Source organism: Hylobates moloch, unplaced genomic scaffold (assembly GCF_009828535.3).
Source record: "Hylobates moloch isolate HMO894 unplaced genomic scaffold, HMol_V3 SCAFFOLD_18, whole genome shotgun sequence".
NCBI lineage: Eukaryota > Metazoa > Chordata > Mammalia > Primates > Hylobatidae > Hylobates > Hylobates moloch.
This window is the reverse complement of record NW_026652293.1, coordinates 36,513,689-36,540,120: the sequence shown is the minus strand read 5'-3', so window position 1 is coordinate 36,540,120 and position 26,432 is coordinate 36,513,689. Positions and strand designations below refer to the sequence as shown.

Here is a 26,432-nt window from a genome sequence, read left to right as displayed (position 1 = left end):
AGCGCCTCTGCCTGGCCGCCCCGTCTGGGAAGTGAGGAGCGCCTCTGCCCGGCCACCCATCATCTGGGAAGTGAGGAGCGCCTCTGCCCGGCCACCCATCTTCTGGGAAGTGAGGAGCCCCTCTGCCTGGCCGCCCATCTTCTGGGAAGTGAGGAGCGCCTCTGCCCAGCCACCCATCGTCTGGGAAGTGAGGAGCGCCTCTGCCCAGCCACCTATCGTCTGGGAAGAAGTGAGGAGCGTCTCTGCCTGGCCACCCCGTCTGGGAAGTGAGGAGCGCCTCTGCCCGGCCGCTCCGTCTCGGAGGTCTACCACGGAGGCCAGAAGCAATGTGGGGGCTGGACGTGGTGGCTCACGCCTGTGGTCCTGGCACTCTGGGGGGCGAGGCAGGTTGATCACTTTGGGCTAGGAGTTCGAGACCAGTCTGGCCAACATGGCGAAACATGAAAAATACAACAGACAAACTAACCAACCAACTCAGTGACAACAAAACAGGTCTACCCTGGAGTCATACTCTAATTTTTTCTATTTTCCTCCCTTTCTGATCCTTTATCCCACTTTCTTTTTCTTCCTCTTCCTTCTCCCTCTTCTTTGTCAAATAGAGGATTGAGTTATTGTCACTGATCCATATAAAGTCCCTCTCTCATTTATTTTGACTCCCACCCCCCATTTCTATTCCCCGACTTCCCATGTGCAACCTTCCTAATATGTTTGATACGCATCTTTTTGTTTGTATGTATTATTAGAAAATGTTTATTGTTTTTGTGTGCAAAAAAAATTAAGAAAAAAAAAAACATAAAAAAAAAAAAAAAAAAAAGAGGATGGCATTTATTACCCAGAAAGTCCTGAAAAAAAATTAGAAAATACCTGCTCTCTAGAGTGCTAAAGAAAGACTACTTAAAATCACTATTAAAAATGACAGAACATGGGAGATATTTGTATCTTGAACTTTACATAAAACTGATGGTTCTTTATGGTTAATTTCAGACTACAATTTACTTTTGGGGGAAAATGTCACAGCGGTGATGCTATGTCCTTTTGTGCATCAGCACATCACAAAAATTTGTCCTAATGCAATTAATGTTAATGATTCACTTGATTAACGAGCTCTGCAACAGATTTTTTTTACTAGAAAGCTAATTATGTCTTTTCATTATAAATTATTTTTATGCAGCTGATGTGCATAAACCATCACATTTTATCTGGTAGCTGCCCCTCTTTCTTAGGTTTTCTTTGCATATATCTGTCTTTAGCAAGTAAAACTCTCATAATTTTTTACAGTCCAGAAATACCAGGAAAAACAGGGTCTTTTACTTACTGGATAGTTGCCAAAATATTCTTCTTGGGCCAAAAACATTGGCATTACTGTTGAACTTGTTAGAAATTCAGAAACTGAAAAAAAAAAAGAAATTCAGAAATTCAGACTTTATTCCAGATCTTCTGAAAAAATAATCTGCATTAACAAGATATCCAGTTTATTCAACACATTAAAATTTAAGAGGTACCTTCTAATTCAACATGTCTTTTTGCTCTGAAAAATATACACAGCTCATTCTGTATGATGTAAATATAGCACTCAAAAATGTAAAAAAAAAAAAAAAAAAAAAAAAAAAGAAAGTCAATGGTAGTTTGATGGGGATAGCATTGAATCTATAAATTACTTTGGGCAGTATGGCCATTTTGATTCTTCCTATCCATGAGCATGGAATGTTTTTCCATTTGTTTGTGTCCTCTCTTATTTCGTTGAGCAGTGGTTTGTAGTTCTCCTTGAAGAGGTCCTTTACATCCCTTGTAAGTTGTATTCCTAGGTATTTTATTCTGTTTGTAGGAATTGTGAATGGGAGTTTCCTCATTATTTGGCTCTCTGTTTGTCTGTTATTGGTGTGTAGGAATGCTTGTGATTTTCCCACACTGATTTTGTATCCTGAGACTTTGCTGAAGTTGCTTATCAGCTTAAGGAAATTGTGGGCTGAGATGATGGGGTTTTCTAAATATACAATCATGTCATCTGCAAACAGAGACAATTTGACTTCCTCTTTTCCTAATCGTTTTGTTTTTGTTTTTGTTTTTTTGGCAGAGATAGGATGAAAATTGTGAGTTATGTTTGGGAGTCATTATGAAGATATATGTGACACTAAATGTTAGAAAGATAGATTTGGGAGTATAATGGTATAGGAGGCCTTTTGCAAGTCCTCAGATGAGATTATTTTGCTCATTGCTTTCATAGCCCCTCATACTTCCCCTTTGGTGACACCACATTTGTAACTCTTTGTTAAATGTTTAGCTTCACCTGTTAGATTGTGAGCTCTGTGTTGAAAGGGATCTTACCTGTTCTGTCCACCAAAACATTTCCAGTGCCAAACTTGGAATCTGGCACATGATACAGAATACATGGGAATGAGCGTGATTGCCCCCAGAGGAAGAGGGTGTAGAGAGAAAAAAAGATATTCAGCGGCCACACATTGAGTAACACATGTGGCCACACAGCCGTTACTGTGTGTGACTCTGCCAGGAAGGTGCCCCAAGGAGTACTACCTTACAGGTGTGAGTGGAGGAGAAAAAGCTAGCAAAGGAAATAGAGGAAAGAGCTTGGACAGTTATGAAGCGAATCAAGAAAGAATACATCAAGAAAGTTAAGAAAGGCCTAGTGCAGTGGCTCAGGCCTATAATCCCAGCACTTTGGGAGGTTGAGGTTGGTGGATCACTTGAGGTCAGGAGTTCGAGACCAACATGGCACAACCCCGTCTCTACTAAAAATACAAAAATTAGCCAGGCATGGTGGCAGACCCTGTAGTTCCAGCTACTTGAGAGGCTGAAGCAAGAGAATTGCTTGAACCTGGGAGGCAGAGGTTGTGGTGAGCTGAGATTGGCACCACTGCACTCCAGCCTGGGCAACAGAGTCAGACTCTTGTCTCAAAAAAAAAAAAAAAAGAAAGAAAGAAAGTTAAGAAAGGGAATGATTAACAGGTTCAAATGCCCTGAGAATTCAAGTTAAATATGACCTGAGATTTTATGGGCTGATATGAGAATATAACCAGTATTTACAAACTGTTGTTGGCTCGTTTGTTTCTTTTAGGGAAACAGAATTAAATGGTATTTTATGTCAGCATAAGGAAAAAAGACATAGAATCAAAATCAAGCCTTTTAAAAAAGGTTGTTAGAAACTAAGAGATAGCCTCTTAATAAGGGCAGTAAAGCCATTTTTTCTCATTTTTTGGAAAAGAGATGTTGGAACAGTTAGCTGTTCCTTTGGCAGTAGTTTTCTTGCATGTGGGACATGTGTTAAATGAAAAATGTGTTTCTTTAAATGTTAGCATCACACTTAGTGTGGTGAGATGCTCTTACTCTGAGAGCTGCATGGCACTAAGACCAATTGAGGGTAGGGAAGTTGAATGAAATGACAGGCGGAATTGCCCATGCTACTTAAATTACTTCTCTGTCTCTTGCTATATCCATATTTGCTGTATACAACATATTGTCATGCAGTTCTAATTGAATTTGGGTAAATTAAATGTTCATATGGAGTAACTTCACTATATGTTTCAAAGGGAGAGGGAGAGGAACTTGTAGAGAGCAATTTATTTGTAATTTTTTTTTTTTTTTTTTGAGACGGAGTCTCGCTCTGTCGCCCAGGCTGGAGTGCAGTGGCGCAATCTCGGCTCACTGCAAGCTCCGCCTCCCGGGTTCACGCCATTCTCCTGCCTCAGCCTCTCCGAGTAGCTGGGACTACAGGCACCTGCCACCACGCCCGGCTAATTTTTTGTATTTTTAGTAGAGACAAGGTTTCACCGTGGTCTCGATCTCCTGACCTCGTGATCCACCCCCCTCAGCCTCCCAAAGTGCTGGGATTACAAGTGTGAGCCACCGCAGTAATTTGTGGATTGCTGTGTATTTTTTTAATGGGGGCTTTAAACTTTTCCTATAAAATTGCTCAAAGCCTTTTATATTCTTTTATTACAAAAGGTAAACAAATTGATACGGTTAAAATGTAATTTTACCAAATATGAATGTACATAATATTTCATTAATTTAGAATGTTATATTTGTATTATGTTTCCAGTTATATAAACTGTCGTATGCATTTGTTGCTTGATGCTGGAACAACTTCATTAGATAGACAGGACAGACTATTGTTTTATGAATATTCAACATCTTGTCTTAAGATCAGAATCCTGTAACCTTTTCATTTGATATTATTCATCAGAAGTGCACCAAATTATAAGTGTCTTTGTGTTATGTCAATCTAATCTGATATTAAGGAAGTATATACATGAATTGGAGAAAGAAATGGCCTCCTTTATGCATTTTGATGTTTTTGTTGTACCTTCATTTTTTCAGGTCCTTGCTGTCAAATAGGATCTTTTAGAACGCTTTCTAGGAGGAAAGAAAGATTTTGTAACTTCATTTTTATTTTGGTGAAGTTTTATATAAAGGCTTCATAAAATTTTATATCACAGGTTTTGGGGTGGGAGGAAATCAAATATGTGTGTGATTGGAAAAGATTGCCAAAAACCCCCCAGAATACCGTAGGATTTTACAGTGAAACCCCTAATATAATCCCTGTGCTTTCTATTTTGGGTTACTGTTGTTGAAATTGTTTAATGGAGGTGTCAGCATTAAAAAACACACTGAAATAGAATAAAAAATGTCACAATGCATTGCATATACTAGGGATATTAACTCATAATTTTGTTTCAGAAAAAAAGTGTATGTTTATGTGTACCAAGTCACAGAAGTAAGACGTATTTCTTACTGTGTTTTCAAACAATTTGAAAACGCTGGCCTAGAAAACTCTTTAATTCATTTTGTTATCTTCCAGCTTTTGTTACCTTATTGAATGGGGAGCAAGCCCAGAATGCAATTCAGATGTTTCATCAATATTCTTTTAGAGGAAAAGACTTAATAGTCCAGCTTCAGCCAACAGATGCTTTGCTGTGTATTACCAACCTGCCCGTTTCTTTTACATCAGAGGAGTTTGAAGAACTTGTTCGTGCTTATGGAAATATTGAGAGATGTTTTCTGGTCTATAGCGAAATTACTGGCCATTCCAAAGGCTATGGATTTGTGGAATACATGAAAAAGGACTTTGCTGCAAAGGCTAGACTGGAGCTATTGGGTAAACAGTTGGGAGCATCAGCACTCTTTGCACAATGGATGGATGTTAATCTATTGGCTTCAGAGCTCATTCATTCTAAGTGCCTTTGTATTGATAAACTCCCCAGTGACTACAGGGATTCAGAAGAGCTGTTGCAAATTTTTTCCAGTGTCCATAAACCTGTGTTTTGCCAGGTATGTATTTTTAAGAGATTATTGGAAATATTTAAAAATATATACATATGTATCTAATCTACATACACTCACAAATTTATCATACCTGTGTGATTAACACAATGGAAATTTAATTCTGCATCATCCTGTAGGGAAGACTTTGATCTCGTGGGAAATTTTAAATCAGTTCCTTTGTTTATGGGCCAAAGTATATCGTTATGTAGTTAAGTATGCCTTAGCAAATCCATTGCTTACTCATTCACCTCATTCCATCCATTCGTCCCACAATTTTTCCATCAATCCATTTATCTATCCAACTTTTATTTACCATCTTCTGTGTGCCAGACATTATGCCAAGTGTCAGAAAGGCAGAGAATGGAAAGATACTCTATCTCAATACCTCACAATTTTGTAGAAGAGATGGACAAGTAAGCAAATAATTGCAAATCCTATATGAAGAGTGATATAATGGAGGATAGAAAAGTACTATGAAGTTTAAAAGGAATGTGTAGTTCTATCTTAATGTGGTCATGGTAGGTGAGACATCTAGAGAAGATCCTGAAAACTGATAACGCTGGCGAGACTTTTCAAGCACTTTATCATAGTAAAATTAAATACATTCTAATAAATATATATATACTATATATAACTCTTTTCCTTACAGAGTTTTGATAGCAACTGATCAATTATTTTTCTCGTTTCTCTCCATTTCTTCCTTCTCCCTTTTCCCTTTTACCACACTCGCTTCCCTTCCATGCTCCTTTTCCTCTTACCTCTATTGTTTCCTCTCCTCCTTTGCATTTTTTCTTTAATCAGACATTTGTTGATTTCCTAGTATTGCAGTAGAAATTTTGGAGTTGGAGTACATATCTATATATGTATATAAATAAATATATTATTTAATATTATGTATATTAAAAAATACACCTAATGCTAAATGACGAGTTAATGGGTGCAGGAAATCAACATGGCACATGGATACATATGTAACAAACCTGCACATTGTGCACATGTACCCTAAAACCCTAAAGTATAATAAAAAAAAAAAAGAAAGAAAAAAAAATATATATATATATATTATTTAAGTTGACAGTTAAAATTGTATTTATCATGTATAACATGTTTTGAAGTATATATACATTGTAGAATGGCTAAATCGAGCTATTTAACATATGTATTACCTCACATAGTTATCATTTTTGTGGTAAGAACACTTAACATCCACTCTCGTAGCATTTTTGAAGAATACAATATGTTGTTATTAACTGTAGTCATCATGTTGTCCAAAAGATCTTTTGAACCTATTTCTCTTATCTAACTGAAATGTTACATCTTTTGACCAATATCTCCCCAAGCCCCCACACAAATCGCCCCAGCCCTTAGTATCCACTATTCTACACTATACTTCTATGAGATCAACTTTTTAAGCTTCCACATATGGGTGAAATTTTGCAGTGATATATATTTTTAACATTTTTTTTGAGATAGAGTCTTTCTCTATTGCCCAGGCTGGAATCATGGCCCACAGTAGTCCCACACTCCTAGGTTCAAGCGATCTTCTTGTCTCAGCCTCCCAAGTAGCTAGGACTACAAGTCCACATCACTATGCCCAACTACTTTTTATTTTTTATTTTTTGTAGAGACTGGGTCTCGCTATATTGCCAGGCTGGTCTCAAACTCCTGGGCTCAAGTGATCCTCCTGCCTTGGCCTCCCAAAGCTCTAGGAATGGCTTATTGATATGTTCTTCTTGAATACTAAGAATTATATAATGTTGTCATCCTATGGCCTTTATTTGAGGCCTTTGAAGCAGAAGTGAAGAGAATAGCCGTTTATCATAAATTGTGTTTGAATTGTGAACCCCAGGGTTGGAAGAGCCCTTAGAGATTATCTAGTGTAGCTTTACATGTCATAGAAAATATTTGCTACCATATTTTTGAGTGACCATTTAGCTTCTGCTAAAATACTTCAAAAGAGTGGAAAATTAACTACATCACAAGTGAGACCATTGTGTCGTTGAGTGGCTCTCATATTGAACTGAAATAGCCCTCTCTGAAACTACTGATGCTGTGGACTTAAAATGATTTTGTTTTTTGAAAGACTTAAAATATTATAATTTATACAGGCATGAAGATCGTTATAATGAAATAGAATAGTAAAAAAACATTTTTAAAGTTTTCAAAAGATTAATAAAGCAGCTTTGGGATGGCTCTTTATCAGTGGGTCTGTTAACCTCAGGCTCTTTTGCATGGTAGGTTGGCATAGACTGTATTAAAGACACAGCCTCTTACCTTGCGGTCAAGAGACCAAAATGATTAATTAGTGGCTTTTACAAACCTGATTTTAAGACTGGGTTTGGATTATAAGAGGAATAGGGTTGTTGGAGAAATGTTTAGAAGAGGTAGATGTTTTTCCTTTTCCTGTGTGATTGGAAAAAGCTTTGTGGAGGAAAAGATATTTGTTGACAGTTTTTAAAGGAAGAAATAATGTGAAGGAAAAGATAGAAATTTGATCTAAATATACAATCTAAATATACAAGGAAGTAGAAGAAAGTTAAGCTTCAAAAACAAGAGAAAAGAAACTGAGAAGGACTAAGGAGTGATTTAGTTGTAATATCAGCTTAGGAGATGCCACACCCAAATAGAAGTATTGGAAATGTGTCTTCTCAAAGACATACTAAGCTGAATTTTGTGTCATTTATCACTTTATAGCGTGAATGTATGTAAGATAATTCAGACGTGTTCAAAACCTAGAAACGTTTTAGTGTCTTATCTTGTTTTTATTTTTGCTCTTTGTACCAGTCTTTTCAGACCCAGGACTTTAGTATCTTCCTTTACACTCTTACAGGTGGGTGACTGGAAATAAATCGAGTTCTACATGGCAGGAGTTTATTTAGGGCACATTCAGAAATAAAAGTTGTGTGTTGCTTTTAATAAACCTGGGACACAGTTTTCCTAAATAAGGTTTGCCTTGGTATACTTGACTAAATTCCTGGGATCTGCCTAAAATAGTGAAAGAAAAATGAAATGTTCCTCCTACCTTCTCTTGATAATACTAACTTTATTTTCCACTGATGTGTGGTCAAATAATTTGTTCAGTATGTTTCACTGTCCATGTACCTGGTGATTTTCTTTTAAGGAAAGCTGTAATTATTGTGTCCTCCTATTTTCCTATAAATTACCAGTTTATATATTTCTTAACATGTAGAGAGTATTACCATTTGGGCTTTTACTGTTAAAATAAATTAGAAAATCAAAGAATTGAATAGAAACTTGACAGACTCCTATCTTCCTGTCTTCAGGAAGAACTACATCTAAGCAATTAGTAAACATTTTCATAAAGAAAGAATATGTTATTTCCACCAGTATCATGCTCCAATGCACTTGTTCTTGAATTTGAAAATTATATATTGCAAATAAATGTTTCTAAGTAAAGATCGGAATTACTATTTAATAGAATGTATGATATCAGCTTGCACAGGATGAAGGCAGTTACGTTGGTGGCTTTGCAGTGGTTGAATATAGCACTGCGGAGCATGCTGAAGAGGTCCAGCAGGCAGCAGACAGTATGACCATCAAGGGCAGCAAAGTCCAGGTTTCCTTCTGTGCCCCCGGAGCGCCAGGGCGAAGTACATTAGCAGCATTGATAGCGGCTCAACGTGTGGTAAGTTTTTTCTCTTTCTTTCTCTTTTTTTAGAGTATAGAAAATTCTAATACTATTTTAATCTATCCAATCTAGCCAAAGTAATTGATTGTCGATTGCACCATCATTGCATTTCCATCACACTGAAGACTTTTCCTTTTTGTAAAAAAAAAGTTAACTAAATTGTTTCTTTGTTAAGTCAAGCCAGAAGTCATTACCAAAAAAAGAAATTGTGTTTAGTAAAGTGTATTTATCTTGAGAAATTTTTGAAGGAATTTCATTTATTCAGCAAATATTGAGTTCCTCTTGTGTTATAAATTTTGAGTGTAACATGCCTCCTTTTTCTTTTTCTTTTCTTTTTTTTTTTTTAATTTTGAGATGGAGTTTCACTCTTTCACCCAGGCTGGAGTGCAGTGGCGCAATCTCAGCTCACTGCAGCCTCTGCCTGCTGGGTTCAAGCAATTCTCCTGCCTTAGTCTCCCGAGTAGCTGGGACTACAGGCACATGCCACCACGCCCTGTTAATTTTTGTATTTTTAGTGGAGACGATGTTGCCATGTTGGCCAGGCTGATCTCGAACTCCTGACCTCAGGTAATCTACCCGCCTCAGCCTCCCAAAGTGCTGGGATTACAGGCGTGAGCCACCGTCCCCAGCCTCCTCTTTTTTCAAGAAGTTTTCACGTGTAGAGGAAAATACATGCCTTCTTTTTTGCTTATGCGGCGCATTGTACTTACTTCTTTATAGTAACTGTCTACTCATTCTTCTCTACTTCTTTAGCCTGGAGGATCATTGGAGATGGAGACTATACCTTCCTCACAGTTTTTACCCTAGTACTTAGCATAGTAAATATTTGTTAATTGAATGAAGGAAGGTATACATTTTTGAAGGAATTGGGAAAGACTTTATGCTGAAGGTGACATTTGAGTGTGACATTAACGAATGGATGAGATATTGACTTGATGAGAAGTGAATAGGATTGCCACAAAAATACAGATTTTTGCATGAGATACTTGTACTAAAACAATCATTCATTGTTTATCTGAACTTCAAATTTAACTGCACATTCTGTGTTTTTACTTGCTACATCTGGCAACCCTAAAGAGGGAGAGTGAGTAGTCACTCTAGGTGGAACAGAAACTACTCACACAGTGCTTGAGGAGTGGCAAGTGGTCTGGTTGCAGAGTGAATGTGAGGATGCTTGGATGTAGGCTAATGCCAAAGCAAGGAAGACTATTGAGTACTCAGCCAATTACATAGGTATACATGTGCCATGTTGGTTTGCTGCACCCATCAACTCGTCATTACACAGGGCATTTCTCCCAATGCTATCACTCCCCCAGCCCCCCACCCCCCGACAGGCCCTGGTGTGTGATGTTCCCCATCCTGTGTCCAAGTGTTCTCATTGTTCAGTTCCCACCTGTGAGTGAGAACATGCAGTGTTTGGTTTTCTGTCCTTGTAATAGTTTTCCGAGAATGATGGTTTCCAGCTTCATCCATGTCCCTGCAAAGGACGTGAATTCATCCTTTTTTATGGCTGCATAGTATTCCATGGTGTATATGTGCCACATTTTCTTAATCCAGTCTATCATTGATGGACATTTGGGTTGGTTCCAAGTCTTTGCTATTGTGAATAGTGCCACAACAAACATGTGTGCACGTGTCTTTATAATAGCATGATTTATAATCCTTTGGGTATATACCCAGTAATGGGATAGCTGGGTCAAATGGTATTTCTAGTTCTAGATCCTTGAGGAATCGCCACACTGTCTTCCACAACAGTTGAACTAATTTACACTCCCACCAACAGTGTAAAAGTATTCCTATTTCTCCACATCCTCTCCAGCATCTGTTGTTTCCTGACTTTTTAATGATCGCCATTCTAACTGGCATGAGATGATATCTCACTGTGGTTTTGATTTGCATTTCTCTAATGACCAGTGATGATGAGCATTTTTTCATGTGTCTGTTGGCTGCATAAATGTATTCTTTTGAGAAGAAGACATTTGTTGTCTGTTCATACCCTTTGCCCACTTTTCGATGGGGTTGTTTTTTTCTTGTAAATTTGTTTAAGTTCTTTGTAGATTCTGGGTATATTAGCCCTTTGTCAGATGGGTAGACTGCAAAAATTTTCTCCCATTCTGTAGGTTGCCTGTTCACTCTGATGGTAGTTTCTTTTAATGCCCTAGAAGAAAACCTAGGCAATACCATTCAGGACGTAGGCATGGGCAAAGACTTCATGACTAAAACACCAAAAGCAATGGCAACAAAAGCAAAATAGACAAATGGGATCTAATTAAACTAAAGATCTTCTGCACAGCAAAAGATACTGGGCTTTATAACCATGCAACCAGAGTTGCCTGAAGAATTAGGCCTCACTTATTGTCACCATTTCTTAATTTTCCATTTCCCTCTCAAGTCTAATGCAATGTAGTTTCTGCCTCCACTATTCAAGTGAATCTGTTCTCATTAAATTAACAGGGGTTTTTAAATATTCAGATCTAGTGACTACATTTCAGTCTTTTACTGGTTGGTCCCTTTGCCACATTTAAAGCCTTCTACTGGCTAGGCACAGTGGCTCACGCCAGTAATCCAAGCACTTTGGAAGGCCAAGGTGGGAGGATTGTTTGAGCCCAGGAACTTGAGACTAGTCTGGGAAACATGGTGAAGCCCTGTCTCTACAAAAAGTTCGCTAGACTTAGTGATGTGCACCTGTTAGTCTCAGCTACTTGGGAGGCTGAGGTGGGAGAATAACCTGAGCCCAGGAGTTTGAGGCTGCAGTGAGCCGTGATTATACCACTGCACTCCAGCCTGGGTGACAAAGTAAGACCTTGTCTCAAAAACAAAGCAAAACAAAACAAAACTCTCTACTACCTTGAATTCTGCCACACCATTCATTTTCCTATCTGCCTGTGTGTTCTTTCCGTAACTTATTTTTTCCCCCTAAGAGCTGATACCAGTAGATTTCCATATTTTGCCTTCTCATTTTCTTCCTGTTATATATGCCTATTAGTGATTACTTCCAAGCATATAATTTCAGACCAAACTGCTCTCAGTACTAAATTATGTTTCCAAGGGATTCTTAGACATTCCCACTTCATGCTATATAAATAGTTCAATTTCAGCATTTCAAAGAAGACTTCTTTTCTGGGACTGCTTTTCTATGTTCTATAATATCTATATATGGCATCAGTTCATCCAAACTAAAACTATGTGAATCAAAAACTCAGTTAATCGTGATTGGTCTCCCTCACCCACTTTCTAATGTAAATTTCAGAAATACTATCACATCCTTTCAATTTCACCTCCTAAGATCTCTCAAATCCTTGGGACCTTGTCAGCATCTTGATTACTTCACTCAGGGTCTTATCTTTTCTCATCTCTCTGATTAGAATAATTCCCTGCGTGGTCCCATGTCATTAGTCTTTCCCCTTCTAATCCATCTTGCACAGTGCACAGGAGAGATCTTTCTCATCCTCAGATCAGCTTATGTCATTCTCTTGCTTAATATTCTTTAATGCCTGCATAAGTTCACCTTCCTTAGCATGGCATGCAGGCCCTTTACAGTCAGATAGTAGTGACAGTGAGAAATCTCAGTCTTAAAAATAAGATGTTCTAGATAATGTTTTCTATAGGTTTTTGGTACATATGCTTTGGTAATATCAAGTTTTCTGAGTTTTTTTAATATCATAAATAGGTACTGAACTTTATCAGAATATTTCTACAACTATTGAAATAATCATGATTTCTCCTTAAGTTCTTTAGTGATGTTTGAGAGTTACACATTCTGTCTTTATCCTGCTGGTAGTTGTCCCTGTCCCTAACTTTTTTATTTTTATTTTTGAAATAGAATCTTGCTCTGTCGTTCAGGCTGGAGTGCAGTGGCACAATCTTGGCTCACTGCAACCTCCGCCTACTGGGTTCAAGCAATTCTCATGCCTCAGCCTCCTGAGTAGCAGAATTACAGGCGTGCACCACCACGTCCAGCTAGTTTTTCTATTTTTAGTAGAGACAGGGTTTCACCATGTTGGCCAGACTGGTCTTGAACTCCTGACCTCAAGTGATCTGCCTGCTTCAGCCTCCCAAAGTGCTGGGATTACAGGGCTGAGCCACCATGCCCGGCCAATTGTCCCTAACTTTTTAACATGCATAGGTTTATCAGAACTTCTGTCTACTCGCTTAAATTCTCACCTCCATCTGCTTCCTCCTTCCTACCATACCTATCATCATATTGGTGTCTACATTTTTACATTAGGATAGTCTTAAATGTTTTTGGGGTGTTTTTATGGTTGTGGCTTTGTATACAAGATTAAAATTACAATATTGCATACCTCAATTTCGACATATTATATAATAACATCTTGCATTTATTTCTTTTCTCGCTGGATTACTTCCTCCTAGGGCATTTTGAAAGATAGTATTCTTGTGGTAAAAACTTTTGAGAACTTGTATAGTTGAGAATATTTTTATTTCTTTGTGATATTAAATAACTTAGATGAATCTAAAAATCTAGGCTCAGAGTTCTTTTCTTACAATACTTTGAAAATATTAATTCATTGTCTTCTTGAATCTAATGTTGATGCTTTGAGAAAGAAGATTATATTAATTTATTTCTTGTTCCTTTAGAGATACGTTCTTTTTAAATGGAAGTTTTTAGAAGGTTTTTTGTTGTTCTTATTGGCTTTGATGTTCTTAAATGTCACACAAATGTGACTAGGTGTGTTTTTTCTTTAGAAATCATATTTGGGAGACTGTGAACCCTTTCATTCTATGCTCTTCAATTGTTCTTTAGTAATGGGAAATTTCTCAGCCATTATTTCTTCAAAGATCTTGTTTTCTTCTCCTTCAGAGACTTCTAATATTACAAGTGTTGATGCTTCTACCTCCGTTTTCTTTGTCACCCTGCTTTTTCTTGTGTGTTGAAAGATTCAGTTTCTTTAACTGGATCTTTAAGATCACTATTTTGGGCCAGGTGCGGTGGCTCTCGCCTGTAATCCCAGCACTTTGGGTGGCCAAGGCAGGTGGATCACCTGAGGTCAGGAGTTTGAGACCAGCCTGGCCAACATGACGAAACCCAGTCTCTACTAAAAATACAAAAAAATTAGCCAGGCGTGGTGGCAAGCATCTGTAATCCCAACTACTTGGGAGGCTGAGACAGGAGAATTGCTTGAACCCGGGAAGCAGAGGTTGCAGTGAGCCGAGATCACACCATTGCACTCCAGCCTGGGTAACACAGCGAGACTGTCTCCAGAAAAAAAAAAAATTACTATTTTGTTTTTTAGTCACATGTATTCTACTATTTAACCTATCTGTTAAAGCACAGGGTAAATGTTAATAATAATGCTTCATGAATTCCTTCAGTTTCTTTATCTATGGAATGGAGATAATACTAACCTTATAGAATTGGTTTTTTGAGGATTAAATGATCTAATTCATGTAAAGTGTTTAAAACAATGCCAAGTCTACAGTAAGTGAGGGCTGCTATTATTTTTTCTCAATACTTATGTTTTTCATAATCTAGCATTTCTCATTGGTTATTCTTTAAAAACTGCTTGTCCTTCCTTCATGTTTTGAGTAAAAATCCATTTTATTTTTGTAATGTCTATTACATTTATTTGACATTCTTATTATTTTCTATTCATAATTCTGCTTTCTCTCTTATACGTGGTTCAGTTTGTTGCTTTTATTTTTTAGTGACTGCATTCTCCAAATGTCTAGCTATTTTTGTTTTGAATATATGTATACATTTCCTGTGGGGGCTATCACCTTTCTGTATGTCACTGTTTAGAGGTTGTGGGGAAGGGGATGGACAGAGGGAAGCTAAAGCCTTGTCTTAGCTAGGGTTAAGGGAAGGCAGGCAAGGACCTCAGGGCAGAGAAGTTCTGCCTTCACCATCTAGGCTTGAGCCCAGCCCTTTTCCCACCTCAGCCAGGCAGTCCTGCACCTTAGAGAGCCTCTCTTCATTTCCACCCCTGCTCTTTTCCAAGTTCTGCCTTCCTCCGCTGTAACTCTTCTATCCTGCAGAGTGGGTGTGGGAGGACCTGAAAAGGTCGGTGAGGTGGGAAGGTTTTCAGTGACCAGCTGGTTTGCCCGCCTAGTGTTATCTTGTCCCCATTGTCTCTGCACTTGCGTGCCATCCTGCTGTTCGTTGGTCCTATGGCTGTCACTGGGGTGATGCTGCTGTTTTCCTACCTTGCTGTCCTGGCCAAGAAAGCCATGCTCTCTGAAGGCAAAGTAGTTACACAACTCAAAAGTCCTTCCCTGAATTATCCTGTGTGTGGACCCATGCACTCTCATGCTCTCTGCTGATGTTTACCTTCACATCTTCTATCTCCCCAGGGGTTTCTCACAGGCTTTATGTCAGTTTCTTGGAGGCATACCTTCTCCCTCTCAATTTCGCGGTATCTGGGTTGGGAGAAGGTTCCAGTTGTCCTTGTCAGCTCTCCATTTTCTCATAGCTAAAAGTTTTTAATTTATCTTTTATGTAATTATATATATTAATATCCTCATCCATCAAGCTGGTTTTTAAAACTGAAAATTATTTCATATTTTTAGGAAGCTACTCAAGTGCATGTATGTAAGACCAGCTGATTTTAATCTCTTATTAAGTTAATCAAGTAAAGACCTTTATAAAAAAGAAGATTTTGGGCTGGGCGCAGTGGCTTATGCCTGTAATCCCAGTACTTTGGGAGGCCGAGGTGGGTGGATCACGAGGTCAGGAGATCAAGACCATCCTGGCTAACATGGTGAAACCCTGTCTCTACTAAAAATACAAAAAATTAGCCAGGCATGGTGGCGGGCGCCTGTAGTCCCAGCTACTTGGGAGGCTGAGGCAGGAAAATGGCGTGAACCCAGGAGGCAAAGCTTGCAGTGAGCCGAGATCGTGCCACTGCACTCCAGCCTGGGCAACAGAGTGAGACTCCATCTCAAAAAATAAAAATAAAAAACAATAATAAAGAAGATTTTGAGCTGGGCACGGTGGCTCACACCTGTAATCCCAGCAGTTTGGGAGGCTGAGGCGGTGGATCACAGGGTCAGGAGATCGAGACCGTCCTGGCTAACATGGTGAAACCCTGTCTCCACTAAAAATACAAAAAAGTAACCGGGCGAGGTAGCAGGCGCCTATAGTCCCAGCTGCTCGGGAGGGTGAGGCAAAAGAATGGGTGAACCCGGGAGGCAGAGCTTGCAGTGAGTCGAGATCACGCCACTGCACTCCAGCCTGGGTGACAGAGCAAGACTCTGTCTCAAAAAAAAAAAAAAAAAAAAAAAAGATTTTGAATTGTAAGGCAACCCACATTGTTAAGCTTCATTTTGTTTTTATTTGTAAAAATACAGAAACAGGGTTTCAATATGTCACCCAGGCTGATCTTGACCTCCTGGGCTCAAGTAATCCTCCTGCCTCAGCCTCCCAAAGTGCCACAATTACAGGTGTGAGCCACTTTGCCTGGCCAATTAAACTTTAAATCAACATTATAAGAAGGCTCTTCTGTAGTATCAAAGTATCCATATTGTGTCAACAAGTTATTAATAACTTCAGATTCCCTTGTCATCCTTCTATTTGTATGATATGATGAGACTCATTGTACTAAATTGTCAGTCCTCTTAAAGCCAGTTGGTATTTACCTGAGACGTTCTATGAGGATTTTTTGCTGTATGTATAATTGAGAACTGCGGTAGAGAGTATAAAATAGATATATAATATAAATCAAATTATGTTTATCATAAAATAGATCTTGTCAGATGAATGAGGATTTCTAGAAGAAAGCCTTTGAAATTATGTCTTTGTACTTATGCTTATTCTAATGTTTCTTATTTCTATATTCATTGCAGATGCACAGTAATCAAAAGGGCTTACTTCCAGAGCCAAATCCAGTACAAATTATGAAAAGTTTAAACAACCCTGCCATGTTGCAAGTTCTTCTACAGCCCCAGTTATGTGGACGAGCTGTTAAACCAGGTATGGACCATGTATGTATACTGATTAAAGAATGCTAGCATGAAGTTAATTTTTTCACATGTGAAATATGAAAAAATACATTGATTTGTGAAAAATGTATTTAAATTAGTATAAAATATTTTATAGGACCTGTTAATGAATTTTAACAAGAATCTGAGGTGATATATTTTGACTATTTTTGATATATACAACCTGCTTATGTGGTATTCGTTTTACTATTAATAAATGCTAAATATCAAACCTTCTGTTTAGCTCTTAGTTGACATGAATTTATAGACCAAGGTAAAGGTTAACACACTACATTGTTATAACCTATATCAACAAAGAATTAATACTCTTCTATGTAATATTTTAGCAGAATTATTTTGTTGAAAAGTGCCAAATGTTTGTTTCCTCTTTGTTCTTCCCCTTTTTGTTGTAAAATTCTTTTACTTTGTAGCAAATGATGAAAACATTATTTTCTAAGTATTATGCAAATCTTTATAATATCAGTATACATTAAATATCTACCTATTTAGTATTCTTTCTCTAGTAAGAGCTTACCTTCTGTGCATTCTGAAATGTACAACTTTTTATGTACAAAAATGTCTGTTTTAGCATTATGAGGAAATGAATGCCTATACAGTGGTCTCCCCTTATGTATGTTCTTGTGTTCCACAGTTTAGTTACCTGCAGTCTGAAAATATTAAGTGGAAAATTCCAAAAATAAACTACTTATAAGTTTTAAATTGCATGCTATCCTGAGTAGTGTGATGAAATGTTTTGCCATTCTGCTTCTCCTGCCTTGGCTATGAATTATCCCTCTGTCCAGTGTACCTACTCTGTATACGTTACCCACCCATTAATCACTTAGTAGCCTTCTTGGTTATCACATCACCTGTCATGATATCGTAGTGCTTATGTTCAAGTAACCCTTATTTTCCTTAATAATGGCCCCAAAGCACAAGAGTAGTGATGCTGGCAGTTTGGATATGCCAAAGAGAAGCTGTAAAGTGCATCCTTTCAGTGAAAAGGTTAAAACATTTCCAACTTAATAGGGAAAAACAGTGTGCTGAAATTGCTAAGATCTACAGTAAGAATGTATTTTCTATCCATGAAATTATGAAGAAGGAAAATGAAGTTTGAACATAGCATATATAAGTTTTGGTACTATTTATGGTTTCAGGCATCCACTGGGGGTCTTGGAACATATCACTCGCAGATAAGGGGGAACTGATGTATTCAACATTTAAGTTTAGAGCAAATATGTGTAGAGCAAATATATTAAATACATTTATTATGTTTCAGTCCCAACTGGTCTAACACCAGCTCACCTACTGCAATTCAATTCTAGCACTAACTACCCGGAGTTAGCACGGACCCCTCAAGTTAAGAGCTCAATCTTCCATATGGCTGCCCCCACTTTAGACCTAGACACAAGTTCAGGGGATTCTCCAGGCCATGTGCACTTCTGACCAACTAACTACAAATTTGAGAGTTCCCACAATGCCCTCCGGTTCAATAGTTCAATAGAATGACTCAAAGAACTTAGGAAAGCACTATGCTTATGAGTACAGTTTTATTATAAAGGACACAGGCAAGGGAAGATGCACTTAGGGAAAAGTCTTGGAGGGTCTTGAATGCACAGCTTCTGTGTCCTCTACCCATCAAATCAGGCCACGTCACCCTCCCAGCACATCAATATGTTTTCCAACTGGGGATCTCTACTGAACTTCGATGTCCAGAGTTTTTATTGGAGTTTCACTATGTTGGTGTGATTGATGGGCCCCATGATTGAACTCAGTCTCTAGTTTGCTTCCATTCCCTAGAAGTTAGAAGGTCAGGCTGATATCACATGGTACAAAGCTCCACCTCACCTTATAGAGTTGGTCTTTCTGCACAGCCAGCCCTCATCCTGAAGCTGTCTATGGGTCCATAATGAGTTACCTCAGTAGCATATCAAAGACACTCCTGTAACTCAGGAAAATCCAAGGATTTAAGAGTCTCCCTCTCAGGAACCAGGGACAAAGGCCAGTCAAATTCTTTATTATACAACAATATTCATATTCAGTACTTCATATAATTATTTGTGTGTAAGAAGCAGCTTTGGTAGTTTTCTGGCTCAGGCTATTATGCAATTAGATACCTCTTTTACAATTTTAATAATATAGAGATACTCTTTTTTGTCTTGACAACATGAAGGATTAGAAGCTCATTACTTCCCAAGGCAGCCTATTCCCTGGTTTGACAGTTTCAGTTACTGGAAAGTTTTTATATTACTAATATAAGTAATTTTTAGCCACTTATTCTGGTTCCACCTCTGAAGAAATACAGGATAAATATATTCCTTCTTGCATAATAAAAGCCTCCTAATATTTGAAGACAACTACCATGAAACCTCAGTCATTTTTTTATTTTCTCTGTCTTCTTTTCTCCAGGCCAGTTCTTTTTTACACAATGCAACTTTATCAGTAAAATAAATTTTGAGCAGCACCCCAATATATACCATATATGTAAAAGATGTCAATTAAACAGATGGACCATTGTCAATCCATATATTTAGAAATGATCAAACCTAATATTTTCCTTTTTTAAGATGCAAGTAAACATAAATAGAGATGGGTTTTTTTTGCAACTCTCTTTTTATACATCTTGTATCTCTTTGCAGATTACAGTTCTATATTTGACTTCCCATAACGTGTCACAGGACATGTGCTTTAAATCCCCCACAAGTTGTTCTCTTGTGGATATAGTCTAGGTCTTCTGGTTTGTCCCAGAATATGATCTGCACAGACACAAACATATTCTGTAGATTGGTTTTGATTAACACAGAATGCAGTGGGATTTCCTTCCTATTATCATTATATTTCTCTTAGTGCAGTCCAAGATTATGTATTAGTGTCTAAAGAAGTATACCACATTCTTAGGTCTTTTAGAAAGTAATCCCAGCACTTTGGGAGGCCGAGGCGGGTGGATCACGAGGTCAGGAGATCGAGACCACGGTGAAACCCCGTCTCTACTAAAAATACAAAAAATTAGCCGGGCGTGGTGGCGGGCGCCTGTAGTCCCAGCTACTCGGAGAGGCTGAGGCAGGAGAATGGCATGAACCCGGGAGGCGGAGCTTGCAGTGAGCCGAGATTGCCCCACTGCACTCCAGCCTGGGCGACAGAGCGAGACTGTCTCAAAAAAAAAAAAAAAAAAAAAAAAGAAAGTATCATCTGCCTCTTTGGACTCTGGGCTATCTTTACTAATTCCTCTCAAGTATTATTTTTGTCTCTTCTTTTCATCTGAGACTAAATATTCTCCACTCTGCTGTTCTACTCAGATTAATGTATGGCCATATGGCAGTAGACTTCTTTATGCTTAACGCTTTCTCAACTTTAAGTAAGATGTTTGAATATTACACTGATGCAGAAGTTATTTCATAAGCATAGCTTTTTCTTGTGTGGGGTAGAAAGGGAAGAGGATTAAATCACTCCCTCACTTGAGCACATACATAGCTGGAAAATGTGTGGAAAGTTTCTTGATGTTGAGAAAAAAAGACAGTGTCTTGTTAATCAATAAATTCCATTTATTTTTCTTTTACTATGTCCTTTACTATATCTTAACTATAGCCTTGCTATATCCTGAACTCCTCACAGAGGCCTTCTCTGAGCCAACTAAATTAATGATAAAGAATTGTAATTCTTGGCTGGGCGCTGTAGTTCACGCCTGTAATCCCAGCACTTTGGGTCACTGAGGTGGGCAGATCACCTGAGGTCAGGAGTTCAAGACCAGCCTGGCCAACATGGTGAAACCCCACCTCTACTAAAAGTACAAAAATTAGCTGGGCATGGTGGCATGCACTTGTAGTCCCAGCTACTCGGGAGCCTGAGGCAGGAGAATGACTTGAACCCTGGAGGCGGAGGTTGCAGTGAGCCAAGATTGCACCACTGCATTCCGGCCTGGGCAACAGGCGAGACTCTAGCTCAAAAAAAGAAAAAAAAAAAAAAAGAATTGTAATTGTTATACCCTTGCCCTGCTTCTTTATCATTGTATAATTTTAAAAACAACTGACATATATTATACAGGTACTTGTTTATTGTCTGTTTCTACCACTAAAATGGAAGCTCCAACTGCTATTTGATTAATTTCCCTCCCAGGTCCAATTTTGATTATGTTACTCTGACCAAGCTGATCTTTTCTCTTCAATCTAGACCTTTTAACTACCTTCAAAAATACAATAAATATAATTATTCTAGACTTCTCTCTTTATGTGTGTGGTGTTCCTAATTTAACTAATGTGTAATCACTTGATAGTATAAACTGTATTTTTTTAGGATACACTATTTTTAAACAGCTTTATTGAGGAATAGTTTATGTATATTAAACTGTAGGTATTTGAAGTGTACGAATTGATATGTTTTGATGTTATTTATATACTCATGAAATCATTACCACAATCAAATAATAGACATATAAATTACCCCTTAGAGCTTCTTTTTGTCGATTTGTAAATCATCCCCTACCCTGTCCCCAGGAAACCACTGATCTGCTTTCTGTCACTACAGTTTGTATTTTCTAGAAATTGGTATAAGACGAATCACACAGTCTGTACTGTTTGGCTTCATTTACTTAGCTTACTGTTTTGAGATTCATTTATGTTGTTACATGGATTAGTAGTATTTTTTTCTTTTTATTACTGAGTAATATTTCATTCTATAATTTGCTTATTCATTGATTTGTTGATGGACATCTGGATTATTTCCAGTTGGAGGCCATTACAAATAAAATCTCTATGGACATTTGTGTACTAGTCTTTATGCTTTTATTTCTTATGCTTTTATTCTCTTTGATAAATAACTATCTGTGGAATGGCTGAGTCATATGGTAGATATATGCTGAAGTGGTAAGAAACTGCCCAACTGTCTTCCAGTGTGGTTGAGCCATTTGACATACTCACCATCAGTTTCTAGGGCTCCAGTTTGCTTAGTATCCCCGCCAGTACTTGATCTGTTGGTCTTTTTAATTTTAGCCTTTCTATTGGATGTATAGTGCTCTCTTAACTGTGGTTTTAATTTGAATATTTCTTTTGACTAATGATTTTGAGCTTCTTTGATTGTGCTTATTTGTCATCTTTATATCTTCTTTGGTGATATGACTTTTCAAATATTTTGCACGTGTTAAAAACTGAGTTGTTTGTCTTCTTATCAAGTTGTGAGAGTGCTTTTTTGTTTTACATACAAGTACTCTGTTGGATATATGGTTTGCAAATATCCTTTTAACAGTGTCTTTTGAGGAGCAAAATTTTTTATTTTGCCAAAATCCAATTTATTATTTTTTCTTTTATAATTTGTACGTACTGTGTCATATTTGAGAAATCTTTGCCAAATTCAGGTTTTCTAAGATTTCTTGTATGCTTTCTTGGAGAAAGTTTTATAATTTTATCCCTATACTTAGGTCTATGATCTATTTTGAGTTAATTTTAGTTTATAGTATGAGGTAAGAGTCCAGATGTTTTTTTTACATAAGTTATACAATTATTCCAGCATCATTTGTTTAGAAAGATTATATTTCATCGCTTCTCGGCCTTTTGGCTAAGATCAAGTGTAGAAAGATTATATTTCATTGAATATTTTGACATTTGCCAAAAATCAGTTCACCATATATACATGAGCCTATAACTAAACTCTGTTCATTGATCTAAATGTCTGTCTTTTACCAGTACTGTCTTTATATCAATACTGTCTCTATACCAAAATATATGTGTTATAAATCCTGAAATCAGTTAGTGTAAGTGCTTCAACTTTATTCTTCTTTTTCAAAGTTGTTTTGGCTATTCCAGGTTCTTTGCATTGGCTTATAAATTTTAGAATCAGAGTGCCAATTTCTATGGAAAATGTCGGCTGGGATTTTGATTGAGATTGTGTTGATTTGTATGCTCATTTAGGCAGAATTCACAACAATTCTGAGGCTTCTGGTTCATAAGTATGGTATATCTTTTCAATTATTTTGAGGTCATATTCAATTTCTCCCAGCAGTGTTTTATTTTTTCAGAATACCAATCTTATACATCTTTGGTCAGATTTATTCACAGTATTTCGTATTTTTTGAAGTTATTTTAGATGGTACTGCTGTCTTAATTTCAATGTCCTGGTGCTTGTTAGCATATAGAAGTATAACTGATTAAATACATATTTATCTTATATCCTACAGTCTTGCTAAACTCACTTATTATTTCTAGTAGGTTTTTGTTGGGATTTTCTATGTAGATGATTGTGTTATCTACAAATAAACACAATTTTACTTCTTCCTTTCCAACATGTATGGCTTCTATTTTTTTCCTTGCTTTTTTGCATTAGATAGAAATTCCAATGTAATTGTGCATAGAACTGGTGAGAGCAGACATGCTTGCCTCATTTCTGATCTCATGGAGAAAGCATTCATTCTTTGATTATTAAGTATTATCTTAGCTAGAGTTTTTTTCACAGATTTCTTTTATTAAGCTGGGGAATTTACCATCTATTTCTAATTGCCGAATTTTAGCATGATGATTGCTGGAACTTGTTGAATGCTTTTCTCCATCTATTGAGATGATCATATATTTTTCCTATCTGTTAACATGATACATTACATTGATGATTTTTGAGTGTTATACCAACCTTTTATTCTTAGGGTAAACCTCACTTAGTCATGGTATATTATAATCTTTTTTATATATTGTTGAATTTGATTTAATAAAAGTTAGTTTGAAATTTTTGCATCTATGTTTATGAGGTATATTGGTCTGTAGTTTTCTTCCCTTGTAATTTGTTTTCTGGTTTTGTTATGCTGCCCTCATGGAATGATTTGGAAAATATTCCCTCTCTTCAGTCATCAGGAGAGTTTATGTTCAGTGCTATTATTTCTTCTTCATATGTTTGATAGAATTTGCTAGTGAAATCAGCTGTGTTGAATTTTTTAAGGAAGATTTCTAGCTACACATTTAATTTCTTTAATATATAAGAGCTATTTCAGGATCTTGTTCTTCTTAAGTGAGCTTTGCTAGTTTGTATCTTTCAAGGAAATTGTCTTTTGTGTAAGTTATCAAATTTATTGGCATAACATTGTTCATAGTATTCCCTTATTATTCTTTAATCTCTGCAGGATCTATAGTGATGGCTTCTTTCACATTCCTGATATTTTTGTCTTCTCTCTTTTTTCCTGATAAGTCTGGCAAAAGGTTTATCAGTATTACTGATTTTTCCAAAAAGCTAGCCTTTGTTTTCATTGACTTTTCTGGTTGTTGTCTGTTTTTTATTTCATTAATTTACACTTTAATGATGTCTTTCTGCTTACTTTGAGCATATTTTGTTCTTCCTTTTCTGGTTTTTTAAAGTAAAACTAGATTATTCACTTGAGACCTTTCTTCTTTTAATGTGTTTAGTATTACAAATTTCCTTCTAAGCACTGTGTCTCACAAATTTTGATATGTTATATTATTTTCATTTATTTCAAAATACTTTTTGGTTTCCATTTTGATTTATTTGGTCAATTGGTTATTTGTGTCACTTAAGTTCCAAAATTTGGAGATTTTTCTAGATTTTTTTGGTTATTGATACCTAATTTAATTCACTTGCAGTCAGAGATGATACTTTGTACAATTTAAGTTTATAAATTAGAATTTAGATTTGTTTCATGGTTCAGAATACAGGCTATATTGGCAAATATTCCATGGACACTTGAGAAGAATATATATTCTGCTCTTACTGGATGTGGAGTGTTCTATACACGTCAGTTAGATCAACATGGTTGATAGTGTTCATGTCTCCTATATCCTTACTGATTTTTCGTCAACTTATTCTATCAGTTATACTGAGGAGGCGGATGGGGCATAGTGGGAGTCCTAGCCATAGCTAAGGGTAAGAGCAGGTAGGCATGATGCCATGGACATTTTCAGACTGTTTTTATTCTGATTGTTGTTTCTGTTGTTGTTATAAACTGGAAGATACTGTGTTCAGTAAAAGCTGTGAAGAAAAATTGTTTCAGTTTTTTATAATAAAATACAGTGATGATATGAAAAAGAGAAGAAGAGTTATTGAAATTTTTAATCATAATTTTGGGTTTGTCTATTTTTCCTTTCGGTTCTGTGAATTTTGCTTCATATATTTTGAAGCTTTGTTATTTGGTGCAAAAGCATTTAAGATTGTTGCATCCTCTTGATTAATTGGCCCATTTATCATTATAAAATGGTGATCTTTATCCCTGGTAATATCCTTTGATCTGGATTTTTTGATATTAAAGTAGCCACCAGCTTTTAAAAATTAATATTACCATATCTATCTATATCTATATGTTTATATGTTTAATAAAATATATTTTAAGTTGCCAAGTGGGTTTGTATTTTCTATTATCTTGGAAAATCCTTTTCTGATATTTGCAGTATTACTACTGGCTACTCCATCAATAATGTGTGACTTTAAAGTAATGTAGTTTTAAAAGTGTTTTGATATCTGTTATTTGTGGTTTCCATAATAGTTTTTTTGAGGGAAGAGACTTCTATTAATCTTTCATAGCTAATACATCTAGGGCTTCGTAATTTAGATGTATTGCCCCAGGTGGTCATTAATTTAACAAGAAGGGATGTGTCTTAAAAACTCTATTTTTTGTACTTCAACTACAGAATTTGAAAAAAATTAACTCCTCCACTCAAGTTTTTTTCATTAAGAAAATTTTTAATTGACATGTAATAATTATACATATTTATAGGGTACAGATTGATGGTCCAATACATGTATATAATCTGTAATAATCAAATGAAGGTAATTAGCATATTAACCACCTCAAACATTCATCATATCATTGTGTTGGGAGCATTTAAAGTCCTCTCTTCTAGCTATTTGAAAATATACAATAAATGTTTGTTAACTTAGTCACCCTACAGTACTATAGAACATGAAAACTTAATTGCCCTATCTAGCTGTAATTTTGTATCCATTAACTAACCTCTCCCTATCATCCCCTTCTCACTTCTCTTCCCAGACTCTAATAACCATGATTGTACCTTCAACTTCTATGAGCTTAACTTTTTTAGCTCCTGTGTATGAGGGAGAACATGCAGTATTTATCTTTATGTGCCTGACTTGTTTCACTCAATATAATGTCCTCCAGGTTGCTGCAAATGACCAGCTTTCCTTTTTTCTTACGGCTGAATAGTATTCCATTGTGTATGTGTACCACATTTTCTTTATCCATTTATCTGTTGATGGACACTTAGTCCATATCTTGGCTACTGTGAATAGTATTGCAATAAACATCAGGATGCAGATATCTCTTCAAGATATGGATTTCCTTTTCTTTGGTTTGTTGTTATTTTTGTTGTTGTTTTTTTTTTTTTTGAGCTAGTCCCACCCTGTTGCTCAGGCTGGAACGCAGTGGCATGATCTCAGCTCACTGCAACCTCTGCCTCCTGGGTTCAAGCGATTCTCGTGCCTCAGCCTCCCGAGTAGCTAGGATTACTGGCATGCACCACTACACCCTGCTATTTTTGTATTTTTTAGTAGAGACGGTTTCGCCATGTTGGCCAGGCTGGTCTCTAGCTCCTGACCTCCAGTGATCAACTAACCTCAGCCTCCC

At 36.9% G+C, this 26,432-nt stretch overlaps 1 protein-coding gene and 1 pseudogene across 5 annotated transcripts in view; both read left to right on the top strand.

Moving 5' to 3' along the window:
• RAVER2 (ribonucleoprotein, PTB binding 2) overlaps positions 1-26,432 on the top strand; it is a 101,440-nt gene that overhangs the window by 41,713 nt on the left and 33,295 nt on the right. For all 5 annotated transcript variants that reach the window (XM_032137312.2, XM_058430818.1, XM_058430816.1 and 2 more), the window contains exons 3-5: positions 4,817-5,286; positions 8,735-8,926; positions 16,733-16,859. In XM_032137312.2, the coding sequence (XP_031993203.1) occupies positions 4,817-5,286; positions 8,735-8,926; positions 16,733-16,859 (789 nt within the window). The remainder of the gene's footprint in view (positions 1-4,816; positions 5,287-8,734; positions 8,927-16,732; positions 16,860-26,432) is intronic.
• Positions 22,395-22,485, top strand: LOC116458188 (U2 spliceosomal RNA; annotated as a pseudogene).